Source organism: Lactuca serriola, chromosome 8, assembly GCF_051521515.1.
Source record: "Lactuca serriola cultivar US96UC23 chromosome 8, Lser_US96UC23_V15, whole genome shotgun sequence".
NCBI lineage: Eukaryota > Viridiplantae > Streptophyta > Magnoliopsida > Asterales > Asteraceae > Lactuca > Lactuca serriola.
The window spans coordinates 154,638,912-154,657,238 of NC_136415.1; the positions used below are offsets into that span (position 1 = coordinate 154,638,912).

Below are 18,327 nucleotides of genomic sequence, written 5' to 3' on the forward strand. Positions count from 1 at the left end.
TCACTTGACACCAAGCACTTGTCTGATCCTTCCGTACGATAACAGTCCGTTCAATCCCAGTCACATACTGCAGGTGAGTTCATACCCCTTAACTAATATTTTAAACTATTTTAAATGTTTTATGGGGGGATACAAGTAGAATCATTCTACTTATTATGTCAATCACATGTGATTAGTAAGTAGGATTATATTACTTATTACATCAATCACATGTGATTAATATACAACATTCAAAAGATTTGGCTACTCATTAGCCGTTTTACCAAACAGTTTCCTGCAAATGATTTTTATAAACATTTTATATGTTTTCAAACTACTTATTACACTGTACTTCTTACTCTGTTTATCTTATTTCAAACTGATTTACAACTGTGTTACAAACAAATGTTCCTTGTACTTATATTGTTTTATCAAACTTATGCCTTCAAATTGTTTTATAGATTGACATCAAGTCGATCTTTCCTTAAACTAATATTTCTGTTTCAAATGTTTTACCAAACTTATTTATGATTTTATATTGTAAATTGCATGCCTCTATATGTATAGTTATATAAGAAATATTTAAAACACTTAGGAAGACCATCCACCCTATTTTCTTTTCGCGCATTGAGATGTGGTCTGGTGGGACATTGGGTATTCGTCCGAAAGTCGTTTAAAGATTAGGTATATATCATATGTACATATATAGTCATAAAAAGGTCCTTCCAATTCATCCTATGCCATTGGGTAGCAAGGGTATACATCCACGTCCATACGTACCACTTAGATTACTAGTAAGCTACCATATGGGTAGTTCAGGAAGATACTAGAACCATTACTAGAACGCGATATCATACAATGAGTCAGTTCATTCATGAGTCAATACTTTCTAGAACATTACTGTACATTACATATACATCTATACTATGACGAGAACATATACATTAATACTAGAACGCTTACATTACTATACTTGCTAGAACGCTTACATTACTATACTTGCTAGAACGCTTACATTACTATACTTGCTAGAACAGTTCATTACATTACAGCTAGAACAGCACATTACATTACATATATGAGAATACGTTAATTACTGTGATTTAAATCGGAGCATGACTTAAAACCTCATGACTTGAGTTGCGGCCAGAGTCTCTTGAAGGGGGAGCGTTGAGTTTGCGTATAGATTCTATAATGGATTGACTATCCTACGCCTTGCTGCTAGCTACAGCGGGACCTGCAGGTCTGTGGGTGCCAAACGTCATACATTAATTTCGACCATTCTTATGTTGATGTAACCAGTTCATAGTATGAGTTTGTGTATAGATCTATACTGGATTGACCATCCTACACCTTACTGCCAGCTACAGTGGGATCTGCAGATCTGCGGGTGCCAAACGTCATTCCGTTATTACGACCATTCGTATGTCGTTGTTACAGTCGGTAGTATGGCGCAATTTATCACATAGTGCCTTTGCCCAAAATCCGGCTTAAGGTAGTTAGTACAGTAGTAGTCCTTTTAGAGCTACGTTTAGTACTACGTTAATTTTTCCATTACATATTTTTAGTGATAACCTCACTTAAACATAAATGTACAAACTATATTTTTGGATAATGATAGTTATACTTTGGAAAAATACATACTCTTACAAGAGACACACACACAGAACAATTAGGTCTTGGTAGAAGACACCTTCACGTACTAGAAGAAATCATAGGGATTCTAGGGTTTTTCAAACACTTACAAATTCTTACAATACTTACACTTTCAAATTCTTACATACAATTTAAGACACTAAATACTTATGATCTCACCAGCTTCAAAGCTGATACTCGCTTTCAAAATTACTTGTATCCTCAGGTCATCATAGACAGGTATCGATGCAACGAGATAGGAAGATGGAGCTTATTCAAGACTTATCTTTCATTTTGATTTATGCTTTAGTGTTTATCAAAATTTGACAGAATACAATTGTATAATAATTATTTTATTAATGCAATGGATGATGTTGTTGCTTGTTTACTACTTTACATTGTTGTTGATATTATACATGACGTCCTCCGCCCCAGAACGTTTCCGCCATTCTTGGTTTTGGGGTGTGACATGTTGCACCCTATTTAAAGGGTTAAGTCCCATTGATGGCCTCCCTAATCGCCTCCTCTGTCCAGAAACCCTAGATTCGTGTATCTTACCCCAAGTGGAGTGTGTGAGCTTAAAACTTGCTTCTTTTGGTCTCCTTTTGAAAGAGCTTGAAGTTGGTGGTGCCTAGCTTGAAGGGAAATCTATAGATCTAGGATCTCCTTGAGTTTAGCTACTATTTTGAGGTAAAAAGTCGAAAACTTGCTCATCTATTTGATTAGATCTCTTCCTTGGAAGTTTATTGTCATATTTGACTCGTTTTTGGATTGTTCATGGGGTTGAGCATATCATGGAGTTATCACTTTAGATTTGGACGTTTGGTGGCCTCTTTTGGCTTAAGGTTGCAAACTTTATTGAGTTCTAGGCCTCTTTCATGCTTAAGATCCCTTATTAAGTTTTCCTTGAGAGTTAGAACCTCTTTGGGGCATGCATGTCCATAAAATTGGCAACTTTAATTGACTTTGTAGCTCTTGGGAGCTAGATCTACATCTTGAAACATTGGACTTGATGAAAAAGGACCGAATGAGTAAGAGGGTAAAACTTGGAGAGTTGGTTGGGGTTTTTCCCGGCTTTCTGAATACTAAATGAACTCGACGAGTAGATAAGTGTACTCGATGAGTTAGGTCAACATGGGCTGTTACCTTGACTGTTGACTTTAAAGGGAATTTTGGGTATTTCAGAGTTTTGATGGAAATGATGTGACATCCCCAATTTTCACGGCCCGAAAAGACCGATTTTGTTTATGCTTTATAAAAATCAGAGTACTTCTTTTAATAAAAATGTTGCGGAATTTGTTCCCAGTAAAACATGATAAATACGTTATCAAAGCATTTCTGAAGAAATGTATTTTTATTCATTTTAAAACATTTGGGATGTCATCGTCAATACAGTAACATAAGCATAAACAGAACTTACATTCATTATCACTTGTGATCTACATCTCTTTTAAATCTCTCAGTGTAATGTAACGTCATATCGACACCTGTGATACAAATAAGCTGAGTGGGTCAGGTTGGGAAACCTGGTGAGTACATAGGGTTTTCAACCCACAATAATATAATTATTATGTTTAAACAATCAAGCAATCAACCCAATTACCCAACCCCATTATCTTCTTTATTCTTAAGGATCTACCCTAAGAATCAACTATTTCTCGTTTACTCACTCCCAAGGATCATCCTAAGGAATCGGAACGAAGTCCATCGTTGCCACGGTTTACACAACGGACACTAAGTCTGCATAGTCTCCAGGGTTTATGCATCAAGTCTGCATGATCACCAAGGTTTAGGCATCAAGTCTGCATGATCACCAAGGTTTGGGCATCAAGTCTGCATGATCACCAAGGTTTAGAGTACACCGGGTGAACACATCGTTCACAACACCTACAGGTTGGGAGCCTGCTAGTGTTCCACTAGACTGTCTAGAATAACCCATGGTTGTCATCCATACTTTGCTGAATGACGGGGGCATCGTTTGGGAAAAAGGCTTCTCACATCGTCCACCTCTCCCCCTCACCTCGTGGTCTATAACACCTCTCGACTCATCATCCAACTCATATTCCGTCTATTACATCTACCCATGTTTTACCCCAACATTATCGTAGATATAAAATACATATACAGTTTAAATCATTTAAAACATGTATAAAATCGTTCATCCAACATAGACAACAAGTATTCGGATAATATGCACAAATAGCATGTAATTTATATAAAATACTTCATATATGTGTGTAAGATGAAAGTAACTATGCACTCACTTGAAAGGTGGTGACTCAGCACTCGGACAGCGCTTCGATACTCTCAAAACAATTTCCTTTGATAAAACCTAGTATCAATATCACTAGGGTTTAGTCTAACGATAACCGCGACAAATTAATAGTCTGACTATTATTATTATTATTATTATTATTATTATTATTATTATTATTATTATTATTATTATTATTATTATTATAAGCGTTAAATAACACTTAATTTAACTCATAATAATAGCCCAAATAATTACTTTAAGGACCTAATAACATTACTATAATTATTTGGAAGCTAAATTAAAAATTGCGTAAGCGTAGCTCACTTACAGCAGATTTTAAAGAAAACCGGGCTTTGCTCGGAGCAGCGTTTCCGAAACCGAAAGACCCTTTTTCTCGGGACTCCGAGAGCCTCGGGGCTTCCTTAGGGTGCTAGGGGGTCACCTAGGCTTAAGGGAGGGTTAAAACCCTTAGAGAGAGAAGGAAAATGGTGTGAAAAAGTCGGAGACCCTCGCCCCCTTTTATACCCTGCGAGGCCTCAGACTACGCTGGGCGTAAGGCTCGCATCGTACAACACGCGTCCGAACATGCTTGGTGGGACGTGGCAGCTTGTGGACCGAGGAAGGCTAGAACGCGGAGCGTAGGGACTTTGCACGCGAGGCGTACTCGGACGCTGGGCATCTTCGGATTATGCGGGGCTTATGTGAGGACAGGTTTCACCCATCCGAAGCGAGGCGTCGGCAACAAGGGACGGCTGAGATTCGGCCACGTCAGCAACTTCGCAATCAGCTTCGCAAATTTACACTCCGACTTCTGAGAATCATAACTCTAGCATACGAGCTCCTTTTTTTACGTTCTTTATATCCATGCGAAGACAAGAACATACTCTACAACTTTCGTTTAGACTCCGTTGGCTAATTTTGATTTATTTTAAATTTTATATTTTTAACAGGCCGGGACAGGATTGGTCTGTTAAATTCTCATAACTTCTTCATCCGACATCCGTTTTCGCCCATCTTTTTCTTGTTACACTACTCTTAAAGAGATCTTCGATTCTCTTTTAGGTCGTGTAGGCTAAAAACCGCTCGATCTAATATTCGAATTTCGGGTTGTACACAGCTAAGCCGAAACTTCGAAAAATCATAACTTCTTCATACGAAGTCAGATTTGGGCGTTCTTTTTATGGACGCTCTCGGTTTAATGTATTCTACGACTTTCATTTAGATCGCTAAGGCTAAAACTCACTCTATCGTAAATTCACTATTTACGCTTCCCGGTATCATGCCGGTTTTGTCGCGAAACTTCGACGGGTCATAACTTCTTCGTTATAACTCGGATTTCGGCGTTCTTTATATGTACGGAGACCTTGTAAAATATACTAAAACTTGGTTAAGATTATTTGTTCTAAATAATATTTTTCCGAAAAGTCATTTTCGACCCTTATTGCCTCTAATTTGACTAGCCCGGATCTGCGGGCGTTACAAATGATCACATGGTGGTTGTAGTCATTTGAGTCGGGAGCTGAGATTTGAGAGTTGGATCTTATCAGTCATTGCTGCTTGTAAGGTGAGTTTTCCTCATTGTACTTGTGGGTCAAAGGCACCAATGTCGTCCTAGTGAATTTATTTTCTGTATGCATGTTGCTATGTTGTTATGATCTGTTAGATCGGTATCCTGGTAGATTGGATGTTGCTATGCTGTTATGATTTGTTAGATCGGTATCCTGGTAGATAGGATGTTGCTATGCTTAGTAATCGGTTAGATCTATTTGACTGGTTGTAGACTGTCATATGATTATCTGTTTTACGTACATATGGTGGATGAGGATTCTCTACTTTGTGCGTAAGCCAACAGGCCGAGGGTATTCCCTCCCAATGATTGATTGGACCCATAGTATGTTGGCATTCCAACCCGATGGTTGATTGGACCCATAGTATATTGGCATTCCAACATGATGGTTGAGGGCCAAGGGTATTCCAACCCGATGGTTGATTGGACCCATAGTATGTTGGCATTTAAACCCGATGGTTGAGGTTCGAGGGTATTCCAAACCAATGGTTGATTGGATCCATAGTATTTTGGCATTCCAACCCGATAGTTGAGGGCCAAGAGTATTCCAACCCAATTATTGATTGGACCCATAGTATGTTGTTTTGTATGTGTGTTATCATTTGTGTGTTGGTACTTTGGGGGAACTCACGAAGCTTTGTGCTTACAATTTTGGTTTATGGTTTCAGGTATTTCAGTAGATCGTGGTAAGGTGAAGGCATGATCGTACACATCCTCACGTTTTTGGGAATTATTATTTTTGGGATACTCTGATAATGAAAGTGTTTTGAAAACTATGGTGTAAATGACTCTGATTTTGAATAATGTTTTAGACACAATGGTTTTGTAAAAACTTTTTAGAGAAAGGGTTGTTTTGAAAAAGTTTAAATTTTATTGAAAATTTATAGATGTTACAAGGAAAGATAGAAGGGTGTGTTGCATTGCGTTGAACCCTCCACGTGTTGCAATAAGGCATTACGTCGGGAGGTGTTCGAAGCAACTCAACGTCGTTGAGGTTGTCCACCCCAGCCTCTCAAATGCGTTGAGAGGCCCATCCCAAACAACCTTAAAAAGCTGATGAAAAACTAGTCTAAAGTAATTTTTTAAAATTTAGCTTATAAGCAAAATTTTTGCTTGACAAATATAACAACTTATTATTATTATTATTATTTTTAAAAACAACTGTTTATAAGCTAATTATGACATTCCAAACACAACCTTAATATAAGTCACTTGGATTGTGTATACAATAATATGAAACAATTACATAGTTAAACACTGTCGCTAGCAAAACCATGCAAGTTGCATAACTGACAAGCTAGCTGTAAACGAATACATTATATAATATATTCAAGATCTTTTATTTTAGTAGATGATCTTTATAAATCATTGTGATTATCTTTTTTCCTTTTGCGCCTTTGTATTCCTATATGTATTTATACCCCGAATCAATATCATTATGATTTTTCTGGTGAAATTATTCTACCCTAACATGGTATCAAAAGATGCCTTCAATGAATTCACCTATTTGGCTGCAAATTTAGCTCAAGCTTTTCATTTTGATTTGCGTTTAAGTGAAACAACCCTAGATTGGATGTTTATTCAGGTGCTACAACGCATATGGATCCATATTTTGCACATGTTGATTCATCTAAACCCAATCACGAAAAAGATTGAGTTTTTTTAGTAATGGTAATGCTCTTCCCATTTTTCAAATTGGTACTACACTTCTTTCATCTAGATTGGCATTGCATGATATTCTTTTTGTACCTCACGTTAAGAAGAAATTACTACTATCTATGAGCAAACTTACTAATGAATTTTCAATTGATTTTCTTTTTTCTTGTGGATATTTTGCAATTTGGGAAGGGGCTACCAAGGGAATTCTAGCCAAAGGGAAATATAGATATGGGCTCTACATACTTAGTTCGAGACATCAATCACTTTTTACTTCTTTTGATTCTTCATTTAAGGCATATTTTGAGACATGTCATAAACGTTGAGGACATGTTTCCCTTAATGTTGTTTATAATTTAAATTCAAACATTGTTTAATTGTTACTTCTATTTTACCAAAGCCCACGATTTTCTCTTCATGTCAACTTTCTAAACAACATCGTTTACCTTTTATTTTAAATAATAAACGAGCTTTGCATGTTATTGATTTGGTTCATTGTGGCTTATGGGGTCCAGATCCCGTCAATTTTACTGATGGTTATCGATACTATGCCATATTTATAAATGATGTTTCACATTTTATGTGGTTTTATCCATTGAAGGTCAAATATGAATTTTTTGGTGTGTTAAAAAACTTTCTTGCTTTGGTTCAAACACAATTTTATTGCAAGATGAAGGTTTTTCAAAGTGATGGTGGCTCAAAATTTATTAGTCATCAAGTGCGTCAACTATTTTTGAAAAATGGTACTCATCATGGTGGAATCTTCAGAAAATACAACTCACGTATACCTACCATCAGCTTCTACCACCTCAAATTTTGTCCCAACATATTTTTTTTGCATCACATGTTTATGCAGGGCAAAGTTGATCTAGTTAAACCTCTCCATATCTTTGATTTGCTTGCTTTTACTAAAATAGGTTTGCACAAAGCTTTGTTTACATAAACTAATCCCAAGGGTTTTAATATTGTACTCAAACACCAACACTGAAAGGATTTTATGAACAATGAAATTTTGGCTCTTCATCAGAATCACACGTTGACTCTTGTTCATAATCTAAGATCTTCAAACGTGGTCGCTTCTGAATGGGTTTTTCGCACCAAATACAATCGTGATGATACTATCTACAGAAAATACAACTCACATATACCTACCATCAGCTTCTACCACCTCAAATTTTGTCCCAACATATTTTTTTGCATCACATGTTTATGCAGGGCAAAGTTGATCTAGTTAAACCTCTCCATATCTTTGATTTGCTTGCTTTTACTCAAATAGGTTTGCACAAAGCTTTGTTTACATAAACTAATCCCAAGGGTTTTAATATTGTACTCAAACACCAACACTGAAAGGATTTTTTGAACAATGAAATTTTGGCTCTTCATCAGAATCACACGTTGACTCTTGTTCATAATCTAAGATCTTCAAACGTGGTCGCTTCTGAATGGGTTTTTCGCACCAAATACAATTGTGATGATACTATCTACAAATATAAAGCACGTCTAGTCGCACAAGGTTTGACCTAGATTCCTCGTTTTTATTTCTCTCATAGGTTTAGTCCTGTCATCAAGGCATCAATGGTTAGACTTGTCTTGTTTATTTTTATTGCTAATCATTGGGTTATTCACCAACTAGATGTCAAGAACGCATGCTTAAATGGGAATTTACAAGAGATTGTTTTATTGGAATAACCCCCAGGATTCACCAACTCAATGCATCCCGACTATATCAGTCGTCTTAACAAAACTTTATACGGTCTTAAGCAAGCTCCACGGGTATGGTTCCAGCAGTTGAGTAGCTTTTTGACACAACAAGGTTTTGGGTGTAGTCAGGCTAATACATCATTGTTTATTTTCCACTATGGTTCTTGTCTATTATATTTACTCTTCTATGTTGATAATATCATACTCACTGGGATCCATGAGCCATTTATATGACGTTTTGTACATCGCCTATATGATAAGTTTGAAATAATAGATCTGGGAAAGTTGAGTTATTTTTTGGGACTTGAGGTAGTGATACGAACTTTCTCGTCGGTGGCCAAACCGAGAAAAAAGAACCAAGAGAGAGAGAGAGAGATGTGAAGATTTTTGTGGCTGATTTGTGCTTTTATTTATAACAAAAAATGTGATGTCACATAGGTGATGTCACCCTTTCCCGATATGCGTTGTCTTGAAGTGCGTACCTCGTAACCCGATTTCGTAAAATTTTGCGGAACATGCCTGTCAATTGTCCTGAACGTGCTGATTCCAAAAATGTAATTGAAATTCTCAAATGAAAGACGATGCAATGTTTAAAACACGTTTTAAGTTACAATTCAGTTATATTTGTCACTTTCGCGAAAGTGATTTAACTCTGAGTGAAAAATATACTTATAATGAAATTAAATATTATGGAATAGTCTGAGCTAAAAACACTTAACACAATATGTAGCTATCCCAACAAAGTGATATGACAGTCATTTTCAGGAAAACAGTTATATAACTAATTTGCATCGGTAAAAAGGATATAACTTCCGCATACGATCATCGTTTTTGATGATCTTTATATCCACAAAATCATATCAACATACTTTATCCAATTTAAGTATGAATTGTTCCTAAGTATACCCAATGCATAAATTTTATTTTTAACGCATTAATTAATACTTATTTTTGTGAATTGTGTTTCATTCTTTAGCGTTCAACATAAATTGGGGACAAAGATAGTGTTCTGCATGCAGTTCTAAGTGTAATAACTTCATTTGCATTAAAAAACACGGAATAGTGCACAATATGTCATATTACTACAGGGTTGGTTGTAGTTTGATCGCCGAATGTTTACCTATTGTTATCATTTTGTTACATGATATTCCCTCGCGAGAAAATCTCTTGGATAAGCTTATGAGCACGCCTCTTGCCACTTATGATGTTTTCTTAAGCACTGACATTCCATATTCATATCCTACTTATTATCCCTCACTAGTTAGATCCCTTCAGTATATCACCATTACTCGACCTGATTTGTCATATGTGGTAAATCAAGCAAGTCAGTTTTTACACTCGTTGATTGTTCAACACTCCCAAACGGTAAAGCAGATTCTAAGATATGTAAATGGCACTCTCTCTAATGGTCTTCATTTTTCATATCTTACTAAGTCTTCTTTAGTAGGGTATTTTGATGCAAATTGTTCCCAATGTATAGAGACACGTCGATCGACTTGTGACTATTCAATCTTTTTTGGAGGTAATCTCGTGTCATGGAGTGCAAAGAAGTAACCCACTATGTCATGGTCTAGATGTGAGTGCCAATATAGAGTCATCACAAATACAGCTGTCGAATTAATTTGGATTACCCATCTTCTTCGGGACCTAAATGCTTTACCTACTAGTTGACCAGCTATTTTTTGTGATAATTTAAGTGCTATATTTGTTAGTCAGAATCCAATTGCTCATCGACAGGCAAAACATATGGACATCGATTATCATTTCATTTGAGAACTTATAGCCGTTGGAAAGCTTATATCCAGTTCATTCCAACCAAGCTTCAAGTGGCTGACATATTTACCAAACCGCTACCATGACATTTCTTTGTTACGTTTCGAGAAAAATTACGCGTTAATCTGCCACCTGTTTCGCTGGATGGGGGGGGGGGGGGGGGGGGTAAACGAATATATTATATAATATATTTAAAGTATGTTATTTTAGTAAATAATCTTCGTAAATCATTGTGATTATCTTTTATCCTTTCACATGTATTTATACCCCAAATAAGTATCGTCAAGATTTGTAATTATTCTACGCTAACAAGATGGAGTTGTATCTTTGACAAGTATAATTAAAAATTATATCATTGAAATTCTTGATCTTTGTATAAATTTTTGTTTATTCTTAAAATCAATTTTTATAACCATCTTCCATATTTTCAATATCCAGTTATGTTTGAGCTAAATAACAAGAATTTGGAATCAAATTGGTCAAACATTGTTGAACATATTTACATTACATTAAGACACCATATACTACGGGATAGCAATTATTGGTTTGGTTCAATTTTACCCTAAAACCAGAATCAAACGACAATACTTTCAACTTTGAAAGAAACCGTTTGTGTTCATGTTCATTAGTTGTCGTTTTCAATTTTAAAGGACACCTATTTTAAGCTTTATCCTTTAACAGAATATATTTCTCATCTACTAAAGTTCTAACTCTCACAATAATTCGGTTTTTGAGCTTAAATATTGAAGTGTTTTTGGTTTTCTAATTTTTTTTTCTATAAGTATATTCGACAAATCTGAAAAAAAAAAAAAAAAAAAAAAAAAAAAAAAAAAAAAGTCTCGGTCCATTTAGATTTTATTTTCATTAGATTTTGAGGAAGATCTAAAACAAGATTTTCAAAGTAGAGTTTGTACGTTTAGCATAATAACTTGTAACATAGAGCCAATGAGTCAAAAATAGCTTTTGACCGGGTCAGAGGAAACAACTTGGAATTTCCCAACACCACCTGCCCCGTCACTATCTGAATTCCATCCGACACGACTACAAACGTCTCTGTCCATCTTCTCTAATTAGGCCATTATATCCCATACATTTCTCAAACATTACTTCTTTGACCCCAAACTTTTGGCTTTTCGCTAAAATATTGCACGATTAACTATTAATTTTATATTCTACATTTGTAAATTTTGTATAGTATATCATTGATGGTTTCACGTTTCACTCACACCAAGACCATCACTAGACAAGGGATGAACATTTGGATCGAATCGTACCGGACCAGCTCTTGGACCGAACCGATTTGACAAAAATTGGTGGATCTTGGATCGGATTGGTTGAGGTTGGTCTAGCTCAAGTCCGGTCTGGATTCGGTTCATGTCCCGTTAGACCGGTACAAATTTAGGTGCATATGGTATAGCACATTAAAGCCTACCGAAAAATAGTTTATCAATTACGATTGTATGGTTTAGTATTTGGACAAAAACAGACCGACTCTGGGACCAAGCCAGTTTTACAGAAATTGGTAGACCTTGAACCGGACTTGTTGAGGCCGATCAATGTCCGATCCAGATTGGTTCCTGGTCCAGAGATCCAAACGATCACCCCTACACTAGAGTGATAATTGGTATAACACCACTTGTCAAAGTGGAAAATTTAAATCAACATGCAGCTAAGGTTGTTAGGTTAAACGATTACTTTTATTTATTATCTTTTTTTTTAACCCTTAAAAACCTTAACTTAAACTTAGGTTGTTGGATATATATATATATATATATATATATATATATATATATATATATATATATATATATATATATATATATATATATATATATCCAGAAAAGTCCTTAAATTTTATTCTAATTTACAAAAAAGTCTCAAACTAAAATTTGTTTACGAACAAATATGAAGTACCGGTAAAAATGACGATTTTACCATTTTTCATAGTTTACCGGTTTCATTACTTACCATTTGCATTTGATACGTTTGGTTTCCTCGTACCGGATGTGATAGAGCTTTTTAAAAGAGTACAACGAATCAAGCATAGTAATATTATATCCCTTAGATCTTCGGATGTAGTCTTTAAAAGAATTAGTTTTACCATTCAAAAAGGCTTAGTGACACAACTTGTTGTCCGTTTGCCATCTCACTCATTGTAAGATGACAATTAAAATATTATGGCTTATATGTTAAAAAAAATACATACATGCATTACTTACATGTTTTATTAAAGTATTATTATTTTACCCTAAGTTACCAATAAGTCTCAAACTAAAATTTAGTGATGATTTAGCCATTTTCTACATTTAATATACATTTTATCAGTTTTATTATTGACCCGAATGCCTAGTCATTAACTGAGCTGATGAGATGGATATGTTGGGATATATATAACGTTATATTTACCATAAAACATGATATCTTGATATATTGTATATTTTTTAAGATTATAAAATGCATCCAACGAAAACTGTAATAATTACATAAACTAGTACACCATTTTTTATATTTATAATAAATTTCAAATTGTAATCTAATCTTATGTAACTTAATATATCAATCTCATCAGACATCAGCTCATTTCTTGCCATTTTTTCCTGGAAACACATATGTTATTGGTTTCATTGCTGACTTAGGTAGATATAGAGGTGGCAAAAATTGACACGACACGAAACCCGACACGAACCCGACACAAAATAAACGGGTTTGGGTAAGATATTTCAACCCGTTTAAATAAACGGGTTGACACGACACGACACAAAAATTAAATGGGTAAGGTTAGGGTTGAGAATTTCAACTCGAAAATGACCCATTTATTTATATGCAAATATTTTGAATTATTTAAATAAACTAGAGAGATACAAAATCAAAACCATAAGTAAAAGAAAGTCTTCAAATTAAATTGTTTTGTAATGTTGAAATGACTTAGCCATCTAGATCAAAACTTCATTTCAATTTTTCATTCTCTCCCAAACTACCCAGTCTCTTTCACCACTCCCGCATCCTCATGACCTTTGTCATCCGCCTCCCCAACTCCCACTCTTTTAATTTTGTCATCTGAACTTGCTATGACTTCAACTATTCTGCCTCCAAAGTATTAGCTTTTCCTTTCTGCCTACCTAACTCCTACTCTTTCAACATGCTCAATCTTTTAACCTCACATGACACGGCATATTTCGAGTTATAGCCCTAACCCGAAACCTGACACGAACTCGATACGAAAATAAATGGGTTGACACGACACGGCACGTTAATTAAATGGGTCGGGTTAGGGTTAAGCACTTTCAACCCGTTTAGTGTTTCGACACGACACGACACGATTGCCACCTCTAGATAGATAGTCATAAATGAGCCGATAAGATGGATATCAATTTTTTTTAGTAAATGTAGCATTATATAACCTATCTTATCAGCAAATTTAATGACTAGATGTCTAAATAAACAATGAAACCAATAAAATATATGTTACATGGTGAAAATGTTAAATCATCACTAAATTTTAATTTGAGACTTATTCATAAATTAAGGTAAAATAATGGGACGTTAATGAAGCAGATAAGTAATGAAATTTGTAAACCGGAAAAGAAAAAAGGTCAAATCGTCATTTTTACCAGTAATTTATGTTTTTTGTAAATAAATTTTAGTTTGGACTTTTTCGTAAATTAGAATAATGTTTTAGGATTTTTTAGGATATATATATATATATATATATATATATATATATATATATATATATATATATATATATATATATATTTAACTTTTGGTTTTGTTAAATATTCATTCATTTGTATTTGTGTTAAATAAACTTGGAACAAACTCTTACAGTTTTTGTTTTTGTTGTTTGTTATGTTCATTTACCCCACTATATATCAATTAAATCACGTGTTCAATGACATTCTAGCTAATATCGAAATGACATAATATACATTAGAGTAAATTATACAAATGGTCCCTATGGTTTAGGATAATTTACACGTTTGGTCCCTAACTTATTTTTTAACTCGGAAGGTCCTTACTATTTGTTTTTATTACGCGTTTGGTCCCTGTCTTACCTAAAACGACTATTTTGTCCTTGATTTTTTAATTTATTTAAATAAAAACGCCCTCAACCCCATCCCATTACCTTGCCTTAGCTACCCCATTATTTTTCTCTATTTAAATAATAGCTTTTTTAGGTAAGATAAGGAGCAAACGCGTAACAAAAACAAATAGTATGGACCAAGTGCATGACAAAAACAAACAGTAGGAACTTGCCGAATTAAAAAAAATAAATTAGGACCAAACGCACAAATTTTCCCAAACCATAGGGACCATTCGTGTAATTTACTCTATACATTGTGTTAGAATTTGATTGTGAATTAATGCAAAAAAACATCAAGGTTTACTTTGAATAAAGTTAATGTAGGACCGAAAGAAGAAAAAGTGATAGTGTAGGGACCAAAGTGAAACTATTCACAGTGTGGAAAATGTGTGGTGTGTGCTTGTATGGTAGTGGAGTGGAGTCTTTTGTTCAGACCTGCTTCTCTCCTTTATATACACAGACAATCTTGCACCCTGGATCACTTCGTTCTTCCACCCCTCAAGAAAGAATTGGAGGGAAACTTTCCCGCCAAAAAACCAGTCTACATCGGCGTTAACACCCTTGATTCTTCTTCCCAATATTGTGGATCGACTTTGTAGGCACAAGCTCAGAGCTCTATCAAGTACTGATTTGATCAATTTCGACCGGAGATTTGATATGGAGGTCGATCGTACGATGTCCGTACGATCGGCTGTGAAATTCTCGGAGCACGTTGTAACAACGAGTAAATTACTTCACAGAGACCCTCCAGCGTCGTCGATTAAGCAGAGAATCGTTAGAATCACGCTAACTGATCCCAATGCTACCGATTCCTCCAGCGAAGACGAAGAACGAGTCGTTAAGAGAGTGAAGAAGCACGTTTCTGTAATCGAATTTAGCACGCCGTCTCTGAAATTCAATAAAAGGAGTAGCGGATCTGCAGAGAAGAAGTTCAGAGGTGTTCGTCGGAGGCCGTGGGGCCGATGGGCGGCGGAGATCCGTGATCCGAATAGGAGGAAAAGAGTTTGGCTAGGGACGTTTGATTCACCTGAAGAAGCTGCGACGGTGTACGACGATGCTGCCGTTAAATTGAAAGGTCCCGCCGCCGTTACGAACTTTCCTCGTGTCACCGTTACAAAAACCGTAACTGTCGATAAACAAAGCTTAACGACGACGACCACCACCACCACCAGTAGTAGCGGCAGCGAAGGAGTGTTGAACAACACCGCTATGTCACCGACGTCCGTGCTCCGGGGTAACGCCGAGCAAACGCCGTTTGACAGGCTTGACTGCTTGGACATGGAGTCTCTTGGATTTGGTATCGATATGCCGTTTGATTTGCCGGATTTTGTGGTGTCGGAGAATTACTGCGGGGAGGAGTTCGGCGACTTTAACATTGATGATTTTCTCGTTGACTTTCGAGAAAGTTATTAATTAAATATTGTATATTTTGTTAATGTTATTTTGTTTAAGTGTTAATTTATAGGAAGGCATGGGCACTATGGTAAATTCGTTTCAAAGTGTAGTATAAAAATGAGTGTTAATTTTGTATATGCAAATTTTGTGTACCCGGAATTTGAGGCATAATTTAGTATATTTATATAATATTAATTTTATATTATGTTTAATACTTTTTTAATAGAGAAAATAAAAAAAATGCATGCGCGTGATACCAGCGCCTGATACTATTTAAAGATTCTTTAGTTGAAAGAATAATATTAAACACATGACACTATTTAAATCTGTTTTCTAAAAAAAGTCGCAGTGTTATGAGTTATGACCATCAACAATAACCTTTCGTTAAGGCGGTGTCACACTAATTGGTTGGTGTAAGTAAAAGAAAATGTGAAGAAATAAATGGGCATCAAAATGGAATCGTGGTAACACATGCTACATCCAAAATCTCATGTTATTTTAGTTGAAAGCGATTTTAGGAGATAGATGTTTTTCGGCCAAATATTAAGAGTTCAAATTCGAAGATGAAAAATACTAATTTAACAGTAGAATTATATACAAGTTTTAACTGATCTATAATAATAACTGTGAGATTCATGTAATACATGAGTTTATTTTAAATATAATTAAATATAAAATTTTAACAATTTAAAAAGTTTGAATTTATAAGAAAAATAAGAAATTTTTTGAATTATTAAAATTAATGAGGCTTAATGTATTGAGTACATTACATATATAAACTCTTCCTAATAAATACCTTACATATATATTACATTGCATATTAAATGTGGAATTTTAATTTAATAAAATGACAAGTGGAAAATAAAAAATTTAAAAATTTTAGAAAATGTCATATATCTAAATGAAAAAGAAAATGACAGGTGACAAAAAACATTCATTTATTAGAAAGGATAATAATAATAATAATAATAATAATAATAATAATAATAATAATAATAATAATAATAATAATAAACCAACTCGTTGTAGTGTCCTCTCACTACAAAATTGGTCCACAATGAACGGTATAGGTATGAAATAAATAAGTGTGCACCTCATTCTCATATGTAGATATAGGACACAACATAATGCATAGAAGAATAAAGTGTCTCGAGTAATTTATATGCCAAATAAATGAAGCACCATTCGTATACTATTTGAAAGTTTTTTTTTTTCTTAAAATAAGTTTAATATTATTTTGTAAAACAAAATCATTTAAACAAAACATTTTACGGATAAATATCTCGAATGATTAAGTCTTTCAAGCTAAAAAAATGTTTAATGTGTGAAAGCATACCAAGGTGTGACAACATGATCAAGAGACAGATAAAATAAACAAATTTATGTACATCTTAAATCTTAATTATAATTGTTGGTTTATGATTTACTTTTACACTCTTAGGGTCCTCATTATAAATATTGTATACACATCATGTACTGTTTAAAGTAGGAATGAACAGAGGAAGCGGATATCTGCTTTCGGAATCGGAACAGCCTCGAAACTGCCGAATCTGGAACTGGAACTGCCTAAGGCGGTTCCGGTTCCTAAAGTCTAGGATCCGCCTTAAACGGTTCCGATTTCGATTCTCATTTTTACGAAACCGATACCCGCCGGTTCCAGTTCCAATATCGGGTACCCAGAACCGGCGGTTACCCGGAACTGGTACCGACGGGTACCAACCTTTTTATAAAAAAAAAATATTTAATATTTATATTTTGATGCCTTTTTTAAAAAAAATTAGGGTAAAAGACCTTAGACCTAATTCGTTTTTAGGGTTTATGATTTTCACTCCAAAAAAAACGTTGTCTTCTCTTCTCGTCACTCTCCTCTCTACTCTCTCAAACTCATCCTTCAGTTAATTGATGCTTCAATTGCTCTAGACTCCATTCATCGTTCTGTTTCTTAATCGTCACTTCAGGACATGAAATTCACTCATCTCCTTCAGGACTTGAAATTCACTCATCTCTCTCGTCTCTGTCTCTCAATTGGCACTTCAGTCGAAGCTTCAGTTGGCACTTCAAAGTGGACCACGTCGCTCCGATCATTCCTACTTAGGTTCTCCCTCATCTCCCTTGTCTCTCTCTCTCATGTGACAATCCTTTCTTATTGGACAAAAGGAAAACAAATAAGTTATTTAGGTATGGATTTTTCCGGCGGTTCCGGCAGCGGTTCCAATTTTCTAGGAACCGGTATAGGCGGTTCCGGTTCCAATACCAAAAACTTAAGAACCGTCGATTCCA

At 35.1% G+C, this 18,327-nt stretch overlaps 1 protein-coding gene across 1 annotated transcript; it reads left to right on the forward strand.

Annotated features, from left to right (window-relative positions):
- The first annotated feature begins 15,117 nt into the window (after positions 1-15,117).
- On the forward strand, positions 15,118-16,259 carry LOC145070220 (pathogenesis-related genes transcriptional activator PTI6-like). The gene has a single exon (XM_079017157.1). The coding sequence runs from the start codon at positions 15,310-15,312 to the stop codon at positions 16,063-16,065; it is 756 nt and encodes a 251-aa protein (XP_078873283.1). The 5' UTR covers positions 15,118-15,309; the 3' UTR covers positions 16,066-16,259.
- Positions 16,260-18,327: the final 2,068 nt, after the last annotated feature.

What these genes read in the sequence shown, in the direction of transcription:
- LOC145070220 (XM_079017157.1), top strand. Translation starts at nt 15,310, where the DNA reads ATGGAGGTCGATCGTACGATGTCCGTACGATCGGCTGTGAAATTCTCG.